Source organism: Scardinius erythrophthalmus (assembly GCF_964197995.2).
Source record: "Scardinius erythrophthalmus genome assembly, chromosome: 15".
NCBI classification, from domain to species: domain Eukaryota; kingdom Metazoa; phylum Chordata; class Actinopteri; order Cypriniformes; family Leuciscidae; genus Scardinius; species Scardinius erythrophthalmus.
Window position 1 is genome coordinate 23966925 of NC_138235.1, and position 14836 is coordinate 23981760.

At 44.5% G+C, this 14836-nt stretch overlaps 1 protein-coding gene across 1 annotated transcript; it reads left to right on the forward strand.

The window, feature by feature from the left end:
• Positions 1-500: 500 nt before the first annotated feature.
• tas1r1 (taste receptor, type 1, member 1) lies at positions 501-8048 on the forward strand (the record flags this gene model as incomplete). Its single annotated transcript, XM_081386128.1, has 7 exons — positions 501-661; positions 912-1203; positions 3047-3802; positions 3919-4140; positions 4672-4792; positions 5209-5579; positions 7494-8048. The coding sequence occupies 7 exons, from the start codon at positions 501-503 to the stop codon at positions 8046-8048; spliced, it is 2478 nt and encodes an 825-aa protein (XP_081242254.1).
• Positions 8049-14836: the final 6788 nt, after the last annotated feature.

A 14836-nucleotide genomic window follows, 5' to 3' on the forward strand; every position in this document is an offset into this window, starting at 1 on the left:
ACTGTTTTGAGCCAGTTTTTACATGATGTTAGATGTTTTATCAACATACTGTATTCATATTAAAGCAAAAGTGTAATTTTCTCCTGTCAAACTATAATAACATTTTTGGATATGTAATAACATCATAGTTAGTGCCCTAATCTGATTCTTTTTCGCTCAAAATAATTATTTAAAAACACATATTCAGGAACTAGAACATCACTGTTCTGCTATTGCTGCTTCATTTGAAGCTGTATTCATTGAGGGAGCAAACATCTAATGAAGACACAAAATAAGTTAACTCCAGCATCACATTTGCCTATGTGTGCTTTTACTTACAATCGCAATACAAACATTTACACCGTTTGGTGACATATTTCCCCAGGCAAATGCATTCTCCGGGGAAATTACATATAGCATGCAAATCCTTGCCACCAACAGAGTATGGATAAACAGTGGGCTGATGTGAAAAGAGTGTTTATAAGCACAAATGTGTCTGAAGAGCTCATATCAGAGGTAGAATGGGTAAGATGTTGGTCTGGTTTGTGTTTCTCTCTCTCTTGAGCTTTAGTGACAGTGGAGGTCTTCACCTTCAAGGGGATTATATCATCTCTGGCTGGTTCGCCCTCCATAATTCAGATTCCACCATCCCACCGACACCTTACCTGACTGACTGCACACAGTAAGAATGAGCTGATTAGAACAATCTGATAATGTCATTTTATTGTACTTTGCATATTCTATTTGTATCATACCAATGATAACGTCAGCGTTTTCTACAGGCATGTAAGCCATTTTATTCTCTTGATCCATGAAAAAAAATCTACTTTTTCACAAAATTGTTGTGCCGATAATATAATTTGCCATTTAAACCACATTTTACCACACTGCACAGAATGTAAACAACTCTTGTCTGCATTTTTTATTCCTAGAGGCTTGATCAACAGGCATGGCTATTATCTGGTGCAGGCCTTCAGATATGCAGTGGACGAAATTAACAACGGCACTCAGAATAAGCAACTCCTCCCAGGGGTCACGCTGGGATACCGGACATATGACCTGTGCTCCCTCCCAGCCAGCAATCTGGCCACCCTGGATCTGCTGACCCAACAGATGACCCACAGTTCAGTTGTCAACAGCCGCTCTGTGGCCATCATCGGTCCTGACAGTAGTTCCTACTCTTTTACACCAGCCGCTGCTCTTGGTACATTCCTGGTGCCTCAGGTACAGGGTCACTAGATCAAAGTTTTTATATATGTCCAAATTAACCCTGCATCCATTCCATTTCTCGCTATATCAGTATATGAACACGCTATCATTCATTCAAGTAGCCTACTATTAAACCATTCAACGCGATGACGCCAAAAAAAAGTGAACAAACACCCGAAACACACGCACAGAAAGACGCTTTAGACAGCGTGCCAGTGCCACATAAAGTTCTCAAAATGAACGTAAAAATTTCAAATAGGGGAGAGAAAATAGGGGATCTGTCGTGCGTCAGGTCTTAAAGTGACAGCTGCCTATTAAACCTGCTACCGTCTGTCATTTAATGTTAATCAAAGAACAAAAGACAAAGAGAAAATCACTCCCTGCTCTTGACTGAATAACTTTTGAGGCTTTAATAAGGATTAATCTATATTCGATTTATGATTTATGCAGTGAAGTCTGTGCAGCGTTTGATTATTCAATTTCTGTCTATTTAGGACCTGTCAGATCAAGTTATGTGGGTCAAAAACAACGAAAACAATAACTTTTTTGTTCATTTTAGCAGGGCAGGTAAAAATCTTAACTGGCCCGACTGGGAAAACCTTCGTGTTGAGCCCTGATATATTAAAGGCACAAGTGACATTCATTACAATGGGTTTATGTAGAGATTGTTTTAAGTTCACTTAAATTAAGTCGTTAAAGCCTATTAAATGTTAAAATTGATAGCTTTCAATCATACTGTTATGTTGAATTGCTATAATTAATGGCTAAAATTAAGGGGGGATATCCATTTAATAGAGACAGTAGGCCTATCAGTACTTTATCAGTGATACTGACCTTCATTCATAGTGCTTAGTATAAAAAATACCATTAAACAAATATTTAACAGATACCGTCTTTATGTTGTTTCTATATTATTTTGGAGATTCAGTGTGAAAGTATTACAATATAAAAATGTATAAAAAACGTATATGTTAGGTGTTAACATAAGTCGCAATTAAAGGGATAGTTCACTTTGAATCAAAAATTTTGGTATGTTTTAGCTTACCTCAAGGGCATCCAAGATGTAGGTGTCTTTTTTTCCGCAGTAGTTTCAATTTTGATATTTTTAGGTCAAACCGTTCTTGTCTGTCAGTCATTTAATGCAGGTCTATGGTCACTGTCTCAACAGAGTCCAAATTAAAACAATTCCCCATCGTCCAAATTAAACAAGATATATACACTAGATGTCGCCTTGGCTACGGCAGTTCATTGGAATGAATGTCTTTAAGGCGATATCTAGTGTATATATCTATGCACCAGTCTGCGTACACGTCACACACCAGGATGCACGCGCGCCCTCAGATCACTTGGACGTGGCTGTGTATAAGAGGTAAAAACGATATAAATACTGTTCGTTTTCTCACACAAACCGCTCGTTTCGTGTCTTAGGCCATCAATGTGTACTTACGATGGGGAATTGTTTAATTTGGACTCTGTGCATGCTCTTTGAGACAGTGACCATAGACCTGCATTATATGGCTGACAGACAGGAACGGTTTTACCTAAAAATATCAAAATTGAAACTACTGCGGAAAAAAAGACACCTACATCTTGGATGCCCTTGAGGTAAGCTAAAACATACCAAAATTTAATTTCAAAGTGAACTATCCCTTTAATTCCAGAAAAATGTGCGATTAATTAGTTATTTTAACTAATTAATTATTTTAATCGATTGACAGCTCTTTATATATATATATATATATATATATATTTATATATATATATCCATTGTATAATAAATGCTGTATAAATGAAACATAAATTATGTATAATTTTATACATTCACGTTTTTTTTTTTTTTTTTTTTTGGTATTTGTAGATCTCCTACGAGGCCACAAACGAATTGCTGAGCAACAAAATTCTCTATCCAGCTTTCTTCCGCACCATTCCCAGTGACAAGAACCAAGTCAGTGCAATGATAGAGATTCTGGTCAGATTTAACTGGACCTGGATCGCCCTTCTCGGTAGTGACAACTCATACGGTATTCAAGGAATGCAAAGCCTTTCCCAGCTAGCTTCACTTAACAATTTATGTATTGCATACCAAGCCGTGATACCCACTGTAACTGACAAGACGAAACAATACATGCAAGACATGGTCAAAAACATCATCAAAACCAAAGTCAACACTATAGTTGTCTTTTCCAATAAGAGGCGGGCCGCTGGCTTATTTCCTTTTGTTATCGACCAAAACGTGACTGGTAAAGTGTGGATTGGGACAGAGGACTGGTCGGTGGCGCCAATAGTGAGTAACATCCCAGGGATCAGTACGATAGGGACTGTCATCGGTGTCGCAGTCAAATATACTGAATTCAGTGGGTATGAAGATTTTGAAAGGCTTTCTGTGCCTGGACTTAAAGACATTGGTCTAAACAGTTCATTCAACCTCAACGTCCCATGTATGCAAAATACAGACCTTTATGAAATAGCGATAAAAGGCTTTTCTTTGTCGCAGTATGACATTATTTCCTCCTTTAACGTGTATAAGGCCGTGTACGCAGTGGCTCATGCGCTGCACAACATCCTGGATTGTGACTCTGGAGTATGTCAGAAATATAAGGTGCAGCCATGGGAGGTGATTGCTTTTAGATTTAAATCACTGAAATAATAATATAGCACACATGCAGTCAGTGTGTTGTGAATAGTGTTGAACATCATTACATATTATATGATTTTCTTTAAATCCCACAGGTATTTCACCAGCTGAAACAAGTTCGGTTTTCAATTCGAAACACATCATTTTATTTTGATAAGAATGGAGACCCTCCTACTGGTTATGATATTTTGACATGGCTATGGATGGATGGCCAGTGGTCATTTAAAGTGGTGGGAAGTTACAGTCCCGGTCCGAATGATCTTCAGTTAGACGCCTCTCAGATTCAATGGACAGGCCAGGTGTCTCCTGTAACCAAGGTAAGTCTGTATCATTCCTTATATGCATTTTGCCATTTCTTGGCCCTGTATAACATATGACTGTTCAAATGATTGGGTCAGTATGTTTGGTGTTTGTTTTTTTTTGTTTTTTTCTGTTTGAAAGAAATAATTTAATACTTTTATTCAGCAAGGATGCATTTCACTATATTACTGTTTTTACTATATTTTTGATCAAATATATATAACTATACATAAATACATAAATAATCATGATAATTGAAAATTAAATTATTGTATTAATGAAGAAAATATAATTAAAATAAGGTACCAGATAGAGTGATAATAATAATAATTATACACTGTAAAAAATTATATCATCAATAAGTTATGACGACGTGTTTTTACATTACTTTAACAATTTTCAACTTTTTAATATAAATTATACAAGATTCAACTCATTTTTAAAAGTCAGTTTGATGTAATTTAAGTTGAAATGACTTCAACATCAAAGTTGATTGTAAAAAAAAAAGTTTTACAGTGTAATAATAATCATATTTTTGCTTTCTCCAGGTTCCCGAGTCAATTTGTTCCCCAGAATGTCCCTACGGGCACAGAAAGCTCATGACCGGACAGCATAAGTGTTGTTTTGACTGCATGGCATGCCCTGCTGCCACCTTCCTCAACAAAACTGGTACAAAAACACCCCAAATACCATATAATTATTTAAGTACAAGTATATACAGTACAGTAGTTAATGGAGGAAACTCGATCAGAATGACCAGACACAGGATGTCATTCACATTATGCTCAGCAGATGGCACATTTTCTTCAGTTATGACTCCCATGTTTGCTTTTAATCCCCTTAAAGCCAAAATACTTTCTCAAATCACATCTTTTGCATAGATACGTATTAGTATTCCATTTGTAATTGGGTTTCCTCCAATAGTGTAAACACTGTAGCCCTGGGACACTAGCAAAACATTGCTCTGTTTAGTTTACCCAGAGAAAGTGAAATATACATCCACTTCACATTATTAATCTGTATGGAGCCTTGTTGTGAAACATTTTAAAAAGCTTCTTACGCTAACTTAACTTGTGTCCTCATAGGTTACACTAGCTGCCAAGCGTGTGCCAAAGATGACTGGTCTGAAGCAGGGAGTGAGACATGTGAGAAGAGGGCAGAGCTGTACCTGTCGTGGGGCACTCCGCTCACTACTGCCCTGCTCATATACCTGGGTGTGACCCTGTTCCTCACCCTGGGCACAGCTCTCATCTTCCTGTTTAACCTCAGTACCCCTGTGGTGAAGTCGGCCGGAGGGAAGACCTGTCTGCTGATGTTGGCGTCTCTGACCGTGGCCACCTCCAGCACACTGTGCCACTTCAGCAGACCGTCCCGCACCGGCTGCCTCCTCAAACAGCCGCTCTTCATCATCAGCTTCACCGTGTGCCTGGCGTGTGTGACTGTGCGCTCTTTTCAGGTATGTTTGGCCATGTTGTTGAGGTCGTGAAGAGGTTAATGGCTTTAGCTGATTTACCCTTTGACATTTCATTTCTGTGTGGCGGCTTCTAAATGTATTTGGACACTTAAGTTACCTTGTTGAATGAATATGCATTAGATAACAAAACCAGTATTTATTTTAATGAAAGAGAGCACAAACACATTTAGCAAAAAGATGTTGGTGAAATCAGTCAAAATATTAACAAATTCTGGGGGAAACAGTTGATATACTGTTCAAATTGATCTACTATTAAATATGAGGGATGCTCAATAATACAATTCTGGCCTATACAATAATATTTGTCCAAGTTAAAGGAGAACTCCGGTCAATTTTAACATTGAGCTCATTTTTTTGTAAATTTGGAGTGCTGTCAATACAGAAAACAATGACAAAAATCGGTGTTGCCTACACCGTGTTATCCTCTTTTTAAAATTTGCACCCTGTTGACTTCAATGGGGCAAGTACTAAACCTGCTTTTAGCCTCACGCGCAAGATTCACAAGATTCACGCGTACGTGAACTCGACAATCAATTACTGTGGACTTCGACCGAAAACAGGATGTAAATACAAGTATGTGCGCTGGCTGAAATAACATCATTTTATTAATATCTTTCACATCTACTGCAGTCAGATTCACCCGTGTTCACTCTGAAGGAATCACTCACATTGGCTGTGCACTTGTAATGACACATCAAGGATGTTAAGAGGCTAAAAGCAGGTTTAGTACTTGCCCCATTGAAGTCAACAGGGTGCACATTTTAAAAAGAGGATAACACGGTGTAGGCAACACCGATTTTTGTCGTTGTTCTCTGTACTGACAGCACTCTAAATTTACAAAAAATTAGCTCAATGTTAAAATTGACCAGAGTTCTTTAAATACGATAAATTTATTAAAATGATATACTTTGTATTTTGTGTAAATATATATATATATATATATATATAAAAAAAAAAATATATATATATATATATATATATATATATATAGGCTGACACAATGTTTTGATGCCTTAATTCACTTGTAGCATTTAAAACCACTTGTTATATATAGCCTATATTAAATATACAACATTAAAATGTCCAGTTTGAAACATTAATATTTGTTTTGAGATTTGCCAAAAATTACATTAAACAGCGAGTAACACTTTACAATAAGGTCTAATGCATTAACTAGTGTGAACTAACAGTGAGCAATATATTTGTACAACTTTCATTAATCTTTAATGTTAGTTGATAAAAAATACTGTTGTTTATTGTTTGTTCATGGTAGCTCACAGTGCATTAACTAAAATTAGCAATTACAATTTTTGTAGTTAATTAGTTGACTAATGTTAACAAAATGAAAGCTGTGTTACCAAACAGTGTTATTAAATTATTATTAAAGGAGACCTGTTATGCAAAATTCACTTTTATATGTCGTTTGAACATAAATGTGTGTTGGCAGTGTGTGTCCACAACCACCCTATAATGATAAAAATCTGCCAACTGCTCTTTTTTTAATCCCCATAAATCATAAGCAGTGTCTCAGAACAAGATTCTAGCATGTGAGCAGCAACTCATTTGCATTTAAAGATACATGCACGAAAACAGCATGTTTTTCCTTCCACTCAAAAAGGCATTTACAACATGGTATAATAAGTGACCTGTGGGGTATTTTGAGCTGAAACTTCACAGAAACGTTGTGGGGACACCTGAGACTTATATTACATATTGTAAAAAGGGGCATAATAGGTCCCCTTTAAATTAATAAATGCTCACAGGAAATGAGCACGAACAATTCAAAATCCAATTTTCACCAAAAAACGATCTGGTATTGCTACATTGTGCATTCATGATAAATCACATTCCTGTTTATCAGTTCTCATAATACAACATGAATCTCTCTCTTGGAAGGTGGTTTGTATATTTAAATGGTCCTCCAAGCTGCCAAGATTCTATGAGACGTGGGCTAGGAAGCGAGGCCCTGAGATGTTCATCCTCATCATGACAGTGGTGGAGGTCTTCATCTCGGTTCTTCGCATGCTCCTCGACCCTCCCTTTCCATCTCAGGACTATGACTTCTACCATGACAGCATTGTTCTGGAGTGCAGCAAGACTCTGTCTCTCGGGGCCTTCGCCGAGCTCCTTTTTGTGTGTGTGCTGAGCTTAATTTGTTTCTGCTTGAGCTACATTGGAAAAGATCTGCCTGCCAATTACAATGAGGCTAAATGCATTACATTCAGTCTCATGATATACATGATTTCTTGGATCACTTTCTTTACAGCTTACTGCATTTCCAGGGGGAGCTTCGCCATGGCCCTAAATGTAGGCGCCATCCTCTTAAGTGTGCTAGGGATACTCGGCGGCTACTTTTTGCCGAAGGTGTACATAATCTTGATAAAACCCCAAATGAATACAACAGCTCACTTCCAAAATTGCATTCAAATGTACACCATGTCCAAGCAGTGAAAGCGAATAAGACTTTCTATGTCTCTCAACATTAGGATAATCCAATAGTGCCTTCTAACAATACAGAGCAACATAATCCCAGTTTCAGTCTTAGAAGGAGCCGATACTCTGATTGTCTTGGGACTGTGACTGCTTGGCATATGCGTAGCCAGTGGGCAGATCGTCAGAGAAAGCCTAATTGTGTTGGCTACCAAAAGGGCAGAGCAATCGGTTCGGCTGCCCTGCGTGAACATCTGTCGTGTGCTCCGCTCTCATGGGTGCCCAGTTTCACTCCAAACAACTCTGAGAAAAGATTTAATTGGGCAGCTAATTTTGCAGATACGAGGACAGATGGTGTCACTTGTCCTGTTTGTCTTTAGTAAATCGCATTGCCCAAAGTTATCAGTAAATATAGTCAAAAATATAGGATAAATATGGGAATACTTTACAATAAGGTCCCATCAGTTAACTTTAGTTAATTTGTTAACCAACAATGATCAATACTTTTGTTAGAGTATTTATTCATCTTTGTTAACGTTAGTTTGTAAAAATGCAACTGTTTATTCATGTTCTCTTTCATCATCTCGTTTCGAGATCCACCTATGGGAAGGGCATCCGCACCTGACCTCTGCAGAAGCATCCAATTGCACCAAGTCTGACCTAACAGACAGAAGCGCGTGACCAATGCCCGGTAAGGGACCCGCCCCTTACCAAGCGTATAAAACCCTAGCACGCGCTATCTTACCTCAGTTGTTATTCGCTTCTCGCGACCTCTTTGCTTCGCTGCTCAACGTGTTTCGCTGACTTCACTACAGTCAACAGGAGGATATATCTTTTTGATCAGCCTCCGCCTGGCGTGATTGTCAATCGGTTACGTTCAGTTGCGATTGTTTTCTGGTTGCAAGCCACCCACGCTCGCTACCTGGATTCGCTCAGGCTGCCCGCCTGTGTCTTAGCTTTCACCTCTCCCATGGATCACAAACAAGCTGCTAGTATGGCCTCCGGGCCTGCTAACCCGTCTGATCCGCAGTCGCGCGCATGTCCTGCCGCCTGCGGTTCACTCATCGCCGCGAGGGACACCCATCCCTTTTGCGTGGTTTGCACTGGATTTAAGCACGCTGAAGAGGCGCTTTCACTTCCGGAAAACTGCAGCCATTGCCTCGCCCTGCCTAGGAAGCTTCTCCGACGCCGACTTAAGGTTGCGTCCACCCAAAGCGCGGATGATCAGTACGATTCTGATGTGGGAGTAGGTGAAAAAGCTGCAGCTCCGGGGGCCTCCCAGAGCTTGCCTTCTCTCAGCTGGGCCGACCAGTCTGAGTGTTTACTCGAGGAATTTCTTCCCGGTGCTTCCTCGCTCGACTATGAGCCGCCCGGCTCAGGCGAGGACGAGGACCCCGCTATACTTGAGGGCTCGGACGACGAGGTAACCACCCCGTCCGCCCAAGCTGCCCCGGTTAGCGGCTCGGCTACACTGCCGCACGCGGTCCTTCTCGAGGTGTGTGAGCGAGCGGCCGCTCGTCTCGGCATCGAGTGGCCGGCCCCCCAGAATGCCACTGACCAAGAGAGGGACGTGTATGACGGCAAGCTCCTGGGGCCCCCTCCCGGTCCTAGGAAGCAGCTCATGCCGGTCCTCCCCGCGTGCGCTAAGCACATGCGCCACTACTGGAAAGACCCGCTGGATCTTAAGCACGGCTTAGCGGGTCTAGAGGTGAAGGACATGGCAACGTGTGGTATGGGCGATCCTCCCACCATCGAACCCTCGATTGCCAGACACCTTAACCCCTCGCAGGGAGGATTACTGGCCCCCCCTAGGCCAGCTCTCCCCAGTAAGATGGACCGCTTCTCAGCTTCTGTCTTCCAGGCCTCGTACAAGGCCTCGGCCCTCGCGGTTCGGGCTCTCAATGTTTCCTCCCTCCTCTCTGCCTACCAGGCGGAGCTGCTGGAGGATATGAGCTCGCACCTGGAGAAAGGCGTGCAATCTCCGACACTGTGGAAGGAGATCGTCACCGTCAATGATCTGGTCCTTCGCAACGCCCGCCAGGCCGTCCAAGCCGGCGGACGTTCTATGGCCTTATCCGTCGTGGGGGAACGCGCCCTCTGGCTCAATCTCTCTGGTCTGCCCGACAGCGAGAAACGCCGCATAGCAGGAGCGCCGGTGGAACCAGGCCAGGCTCTTTTCGGCCCTGCTGTTGCCCTTATGCAACAGCGGTGCGATGACAAGAAAAAGGAGGATGAGGCATTTAAACTGTGCCTGCCTAGAAAGGCCACCCCGCTTCAGCCCCCCGCACGGCCCCCTCAGGCCCCGGCCACCGTACGACCGTACCAGGCCAGACCCAAGGCTCGCAACAGGCCACCCAGCCAGCAGCCCAGCCAGCAGCCCAACCATCCTCCTAAGCCCTGGGGTAAGGCGTCTTTCGCTGCGGCCGTAGCGAAAAAGCCCAATAACTCTACCCCGTCGGACGGGAAGAGGAAGAGGCATACCTGATGCGCAGCCCCAGGGGCTTCTCTGTCCAGGTTTTCGGGCGGCCAGCCCAGTGGACACAGGTTTGAGTTTTTCCCCCCCTTTACCCAAAAAGAGGAAGTTCTCAACTCGAGGGCCCCTTTTCCCTCGTTCGGGTGCCCAACCTCAGTTCAACACGGACTTGTCACAAGTTCAGGTGCGGTCCATACAAAATTTCCCCTCCCAGCTTCCAGGAGCAGAACTAGGGGGAAATTCACTGTCAAAAAGTGCCCTAACACTGTTGAAAAGTGCTCTACCACAGTCTCTTCACAGTTTGCACAATCAACCTCTCACACATTCAATAAAGGTTATCCCCGTGTGTGTTTCAAAAATAAAAAATAAAAAACAACAGAATTATCTAACTCTGGGAGCGAAAGCTCTGCCCAGTGCTGTTGTTCCTCAAAATCCCTACATGTCGCCCCTAGGTTGTCCACTAGATGGCGCCATTGTATCACAAATGGACAATCCGGTTGTATTGCCAGCCCTAAGCAATTCTCTGGTGAGTGTGGGCTCCCTCATGTCACACGTGACAGCCTGGCAGTCTGTGTCGCCCCCAGAGTGGGTGATGCGCACTATAATGAAGGGGTACAGGCTTCAGTTTGCCAGGAAACCTCCGCGTTTCGACGGGGTTATCTTTTCTCACACAGAAGAGAGCTCCGCGCACATTCTGAGAGACGAGATAACTTCTCTTCTCGAGAAAGGGGCGGTGCGTGTAGTGCCTCCGCATCAGTGTCATCAGGGTTTTTACTCCCGTTATTTCCTGATCCCAAAGAAAGACGGCTCTCTTCGTCCTATTCTGGATCTCAGAGTGTTGAACAAACATTTAAGGAAATACAATTTCAGAATGTTAACCCACAACGTTCTCTCTCGTGCAATAAAACACAACGATTGGTTCACATCGATCGATCTGAAGGATGCTTTCTTCCACATAAGCATTTATCCTTCACACAGGAAGTTTCTTCGTTTCGCCTTTCAAGGCATATGTTACGAGTTCACAGTGCTTCCGTTTGGCCTAGCTCTCAGCCCGAGAACATTTTGTCTGTGTGTGGAGGCAGGGTTAGCCCCGTTGAGAATAGCGGGGCTCAAAATCCTGACTTACATAGACGATTGGCTTATCATAGCCGATTCGAGAGAGATCGTCATGCAAAACACTGCCCGTGTACTTGCGCACATCACAGCGCTCGGCTTCAGAGTGAATGTGAGCAAGAGCAATTTCACTCCCGCGCAGAGAGTTATTTTTCTGGGGCTGGAGCTGAATTCGGGGACGATGCGCGCGCGTCTGTCACAAGAGCGCGTTCTCTCCTTAATGAATTGCCTCACACAATTCAGGGAAGGAGCGAGAGTGCATTATCGCGCATGCCTCAGGTTACAGGGTCTTATGGCGGCGGCTATTCATGTCCTGCCTTTGGGCCTGCTGAGAATGAGGGCATTTATGAAGTGGGTTTTGTCCCTTCACCTCAGCCCTTTACGCGATCTCCGCCGCTCTGTCAAAGTGACGCGCATGTGCACAGCAGCGCTGCGCCACTGGAGGAATGCAGAGTTTTACGCGCATGGGACCCCTCTCGGGGCGATTATGCTGCGGAAAGTAGTGACGACAGATGCATCCTTAACAGGATGGGGAGCCACGCAAGAGGGCAGAACAGTGAATGGTGTGTGGCCAAGCACACTTCACTCAGCCCATATAAATTATTTAGAGCTCCTCACGGTGTGGAAAGCTCTGAATTACTTTCTGCCCCGCTTGCAGGGCCAACATGTGCTGGTGCGCTGCGACAACACGACAGCCGTAGCATATATCAACCGCCAGGGGGGGATGCGCTCCTCCAAGCTGCATGCCCTCGCTCTCAAGCTGTTAGTATGGAGCAGGCGGCACTTTCTGTCGTTACGGGCAACACATGTCCCGGGCATACTGAACAGGGGCGCAGATCTCTTGTCAAGGGGAAACCCTCTCTACGGGGACTGGCGCCTCCATCCTCAGATAGTGGATCTACTGTGGAGGAGGTTCGGCCAGGCAACCGTAGATCTCTTCGCCTCGCGCGAAAATGCCCATTGTCCTATGTTCTTCTCGCTACGGGACGAGGACGCCCCACTCGGCGTGGACGCACTGGCACATCCGTGGCCGCACGTGCTGCTCTATGCATTTCCTCCCCTTTGCCTCATAACGCCGTCTCTGGCCAGGGTGAGGGAGCAGAGCTTGACCATGATTCTGATAGCTCCCAGGTGGCCCAAGGCACCGTGGCTCTCAGAGATTATCCCTCTGCTGTATGCCCAACCGTGGCCCCTCCCACTTCGCACGGATCTGCTATCCCAGGCGAACGGGGAAATTTACCACCCGCACCCAGAGAGGGTGGCCCTCTGGGCCTGGCCCGTGAGAGGGCCAACTTAAACGCGTTGGGGCTTCCCCCACGTGTGGTGGCCACTATTCAGGGGGCCAGGGCATCTTCGACACGGTCCCTGTACGACTGTAAGTGGCGGGTGTTCGAAGAGTGGTGTGAAGGGCGACAGTTAACTTCATATCTGTGCTCTACCACTGACATTTTATGCTTTTTACAGGATCTTATGGATAAGGGAAGATCCTTTTCCACGATTAAGGTCTATTTAGAGGCTATTGCTGCATGTCATGTGGGATTTGACAGCACTACGGTGGGGCAACACCCCCTTATTCGTAGGTTTATGAAGGGCGCACGCCGCGCTCTTCCGGTACCCAGGAGAGTAGTTCCTGAGTGGGACCTCTCCATGGTGCTGGATGCGATGGCTCATCAGCCGTTTGAGCCCCTGGAAAGCATTTCCCTTAAGACATTGTCTTTAAAGACAGCTCTGATCCTGGCACTGGCATCTGCCAAGCGTGTTAGTGATCTGCATGCACTCTCTGTTCATCCCTCGTGCACTAAATTCTCTTTCAGTGGAGATAAGGTTTTTCTCAGGCCTAACCCGGCCTTTATGCCAAAATGCTCCTCGGCGTTTACATGTGAGGTGATTGAGCTTTCCGCGTTTCACCCAGCTCCTTTCTCTTCCACGGAGGAGCAGAGGTTGAACGCGTTGTGCCCTGTACGTGCCCTGCGGGCGTACTTGGACAGGACCAGCTCGTTTAGAAAGAGCGACCAGCTTTTCATCTCTTGGGCCCCCCCTTACTCAGGGAACCCCATTTCTAAACAACGCCTTTCTCATTGGCTCGTGGAAGCTATATCGTTGGCATATGAGTCTAAGGGAGTGCAGCCTCCAGAGGGTATCAGAGCTCACTCCACTAGGGGCATGGCTGCCTCTTGGGCTTTGTTTAGGGGAGTCTCTTTGCAGGACATATGTGCCGCTGCAAGCTGGGCTTCTCCCCATACGTTTGTCAGATACTACCGGCTCGATGTTACGAGAACTCCGGTAGCTCATTCTGTTCTGGGGGTAGGCTCTTTGTAGCTTCGTGCTCTTCGTGCCCCCCCCCCCTCCCCCCAAAGTGCCTGGCCCAGCACTTTGATGTCACTAAGCATGTTCTAACCTGCACCTGGCACCAGGTATTCACCATTATGAGTGGGGGTAGGTTTGTTCACGAATGCATGTTACCACATGTTATTCTTGTTGCTATGTGTCTGTTTAACCTTGTGACGTGTCATGCACCGCCTTCCAGGTGACCGTTCTCTGGCTTTCAGGGCCTCACTGTAGTGTATTGGGCAATCGGGGAGTTGTCTATATCTCCCATAGGTGGATCTCGAAACGAGATGATGAAAGAGAACAATAGGTTACTGTTCGTAACCCCGGTTCTCTGAAACATCGAGTGGAGAGATCCACCAAGCTTGCCCCGCTTGCTGCACGAGAAGCGAATATGCTCACTGAGGTAAGATAGCGCGTGCTAGGGTTTTATACGCTTGGTAAGGGGCGGGTCCCTTACCGGGCATTGGTCACGCGCTTCTGTCTGTTAGGTCAGACTTGGTGCAATTGGATGCTTCTGCAGAGGTCAGGTGCGGATGCCCTTCCCATAGGTGGATCTCTCCACTCGATGTTTCAGAGAACCGGGGTTACGAACAGTAACCTATTGTTAGCTTGGGTCTATTAAATATGATTAACGTCAGCATGTAATGGAAGTTGCGATGGTCTTTTATGTATCTGAATAAAACAGCTTCATGAACAAGAAAAAGTGTGGGGTGAGACTTGATTTTGTCCATCAGGAATTGATTGGATCGTTGGATTGTAAAGGTTTGCTATTGCTGTGATCTCATGAGAGTGACAATATGTCCCGCCCTCACGTCAGTACACACGTCATTAGAAAAGAGAAGAGATGCCATTGCAAGAGGAGGGGAAGTTATTTTGATTAAAGATTATGAGG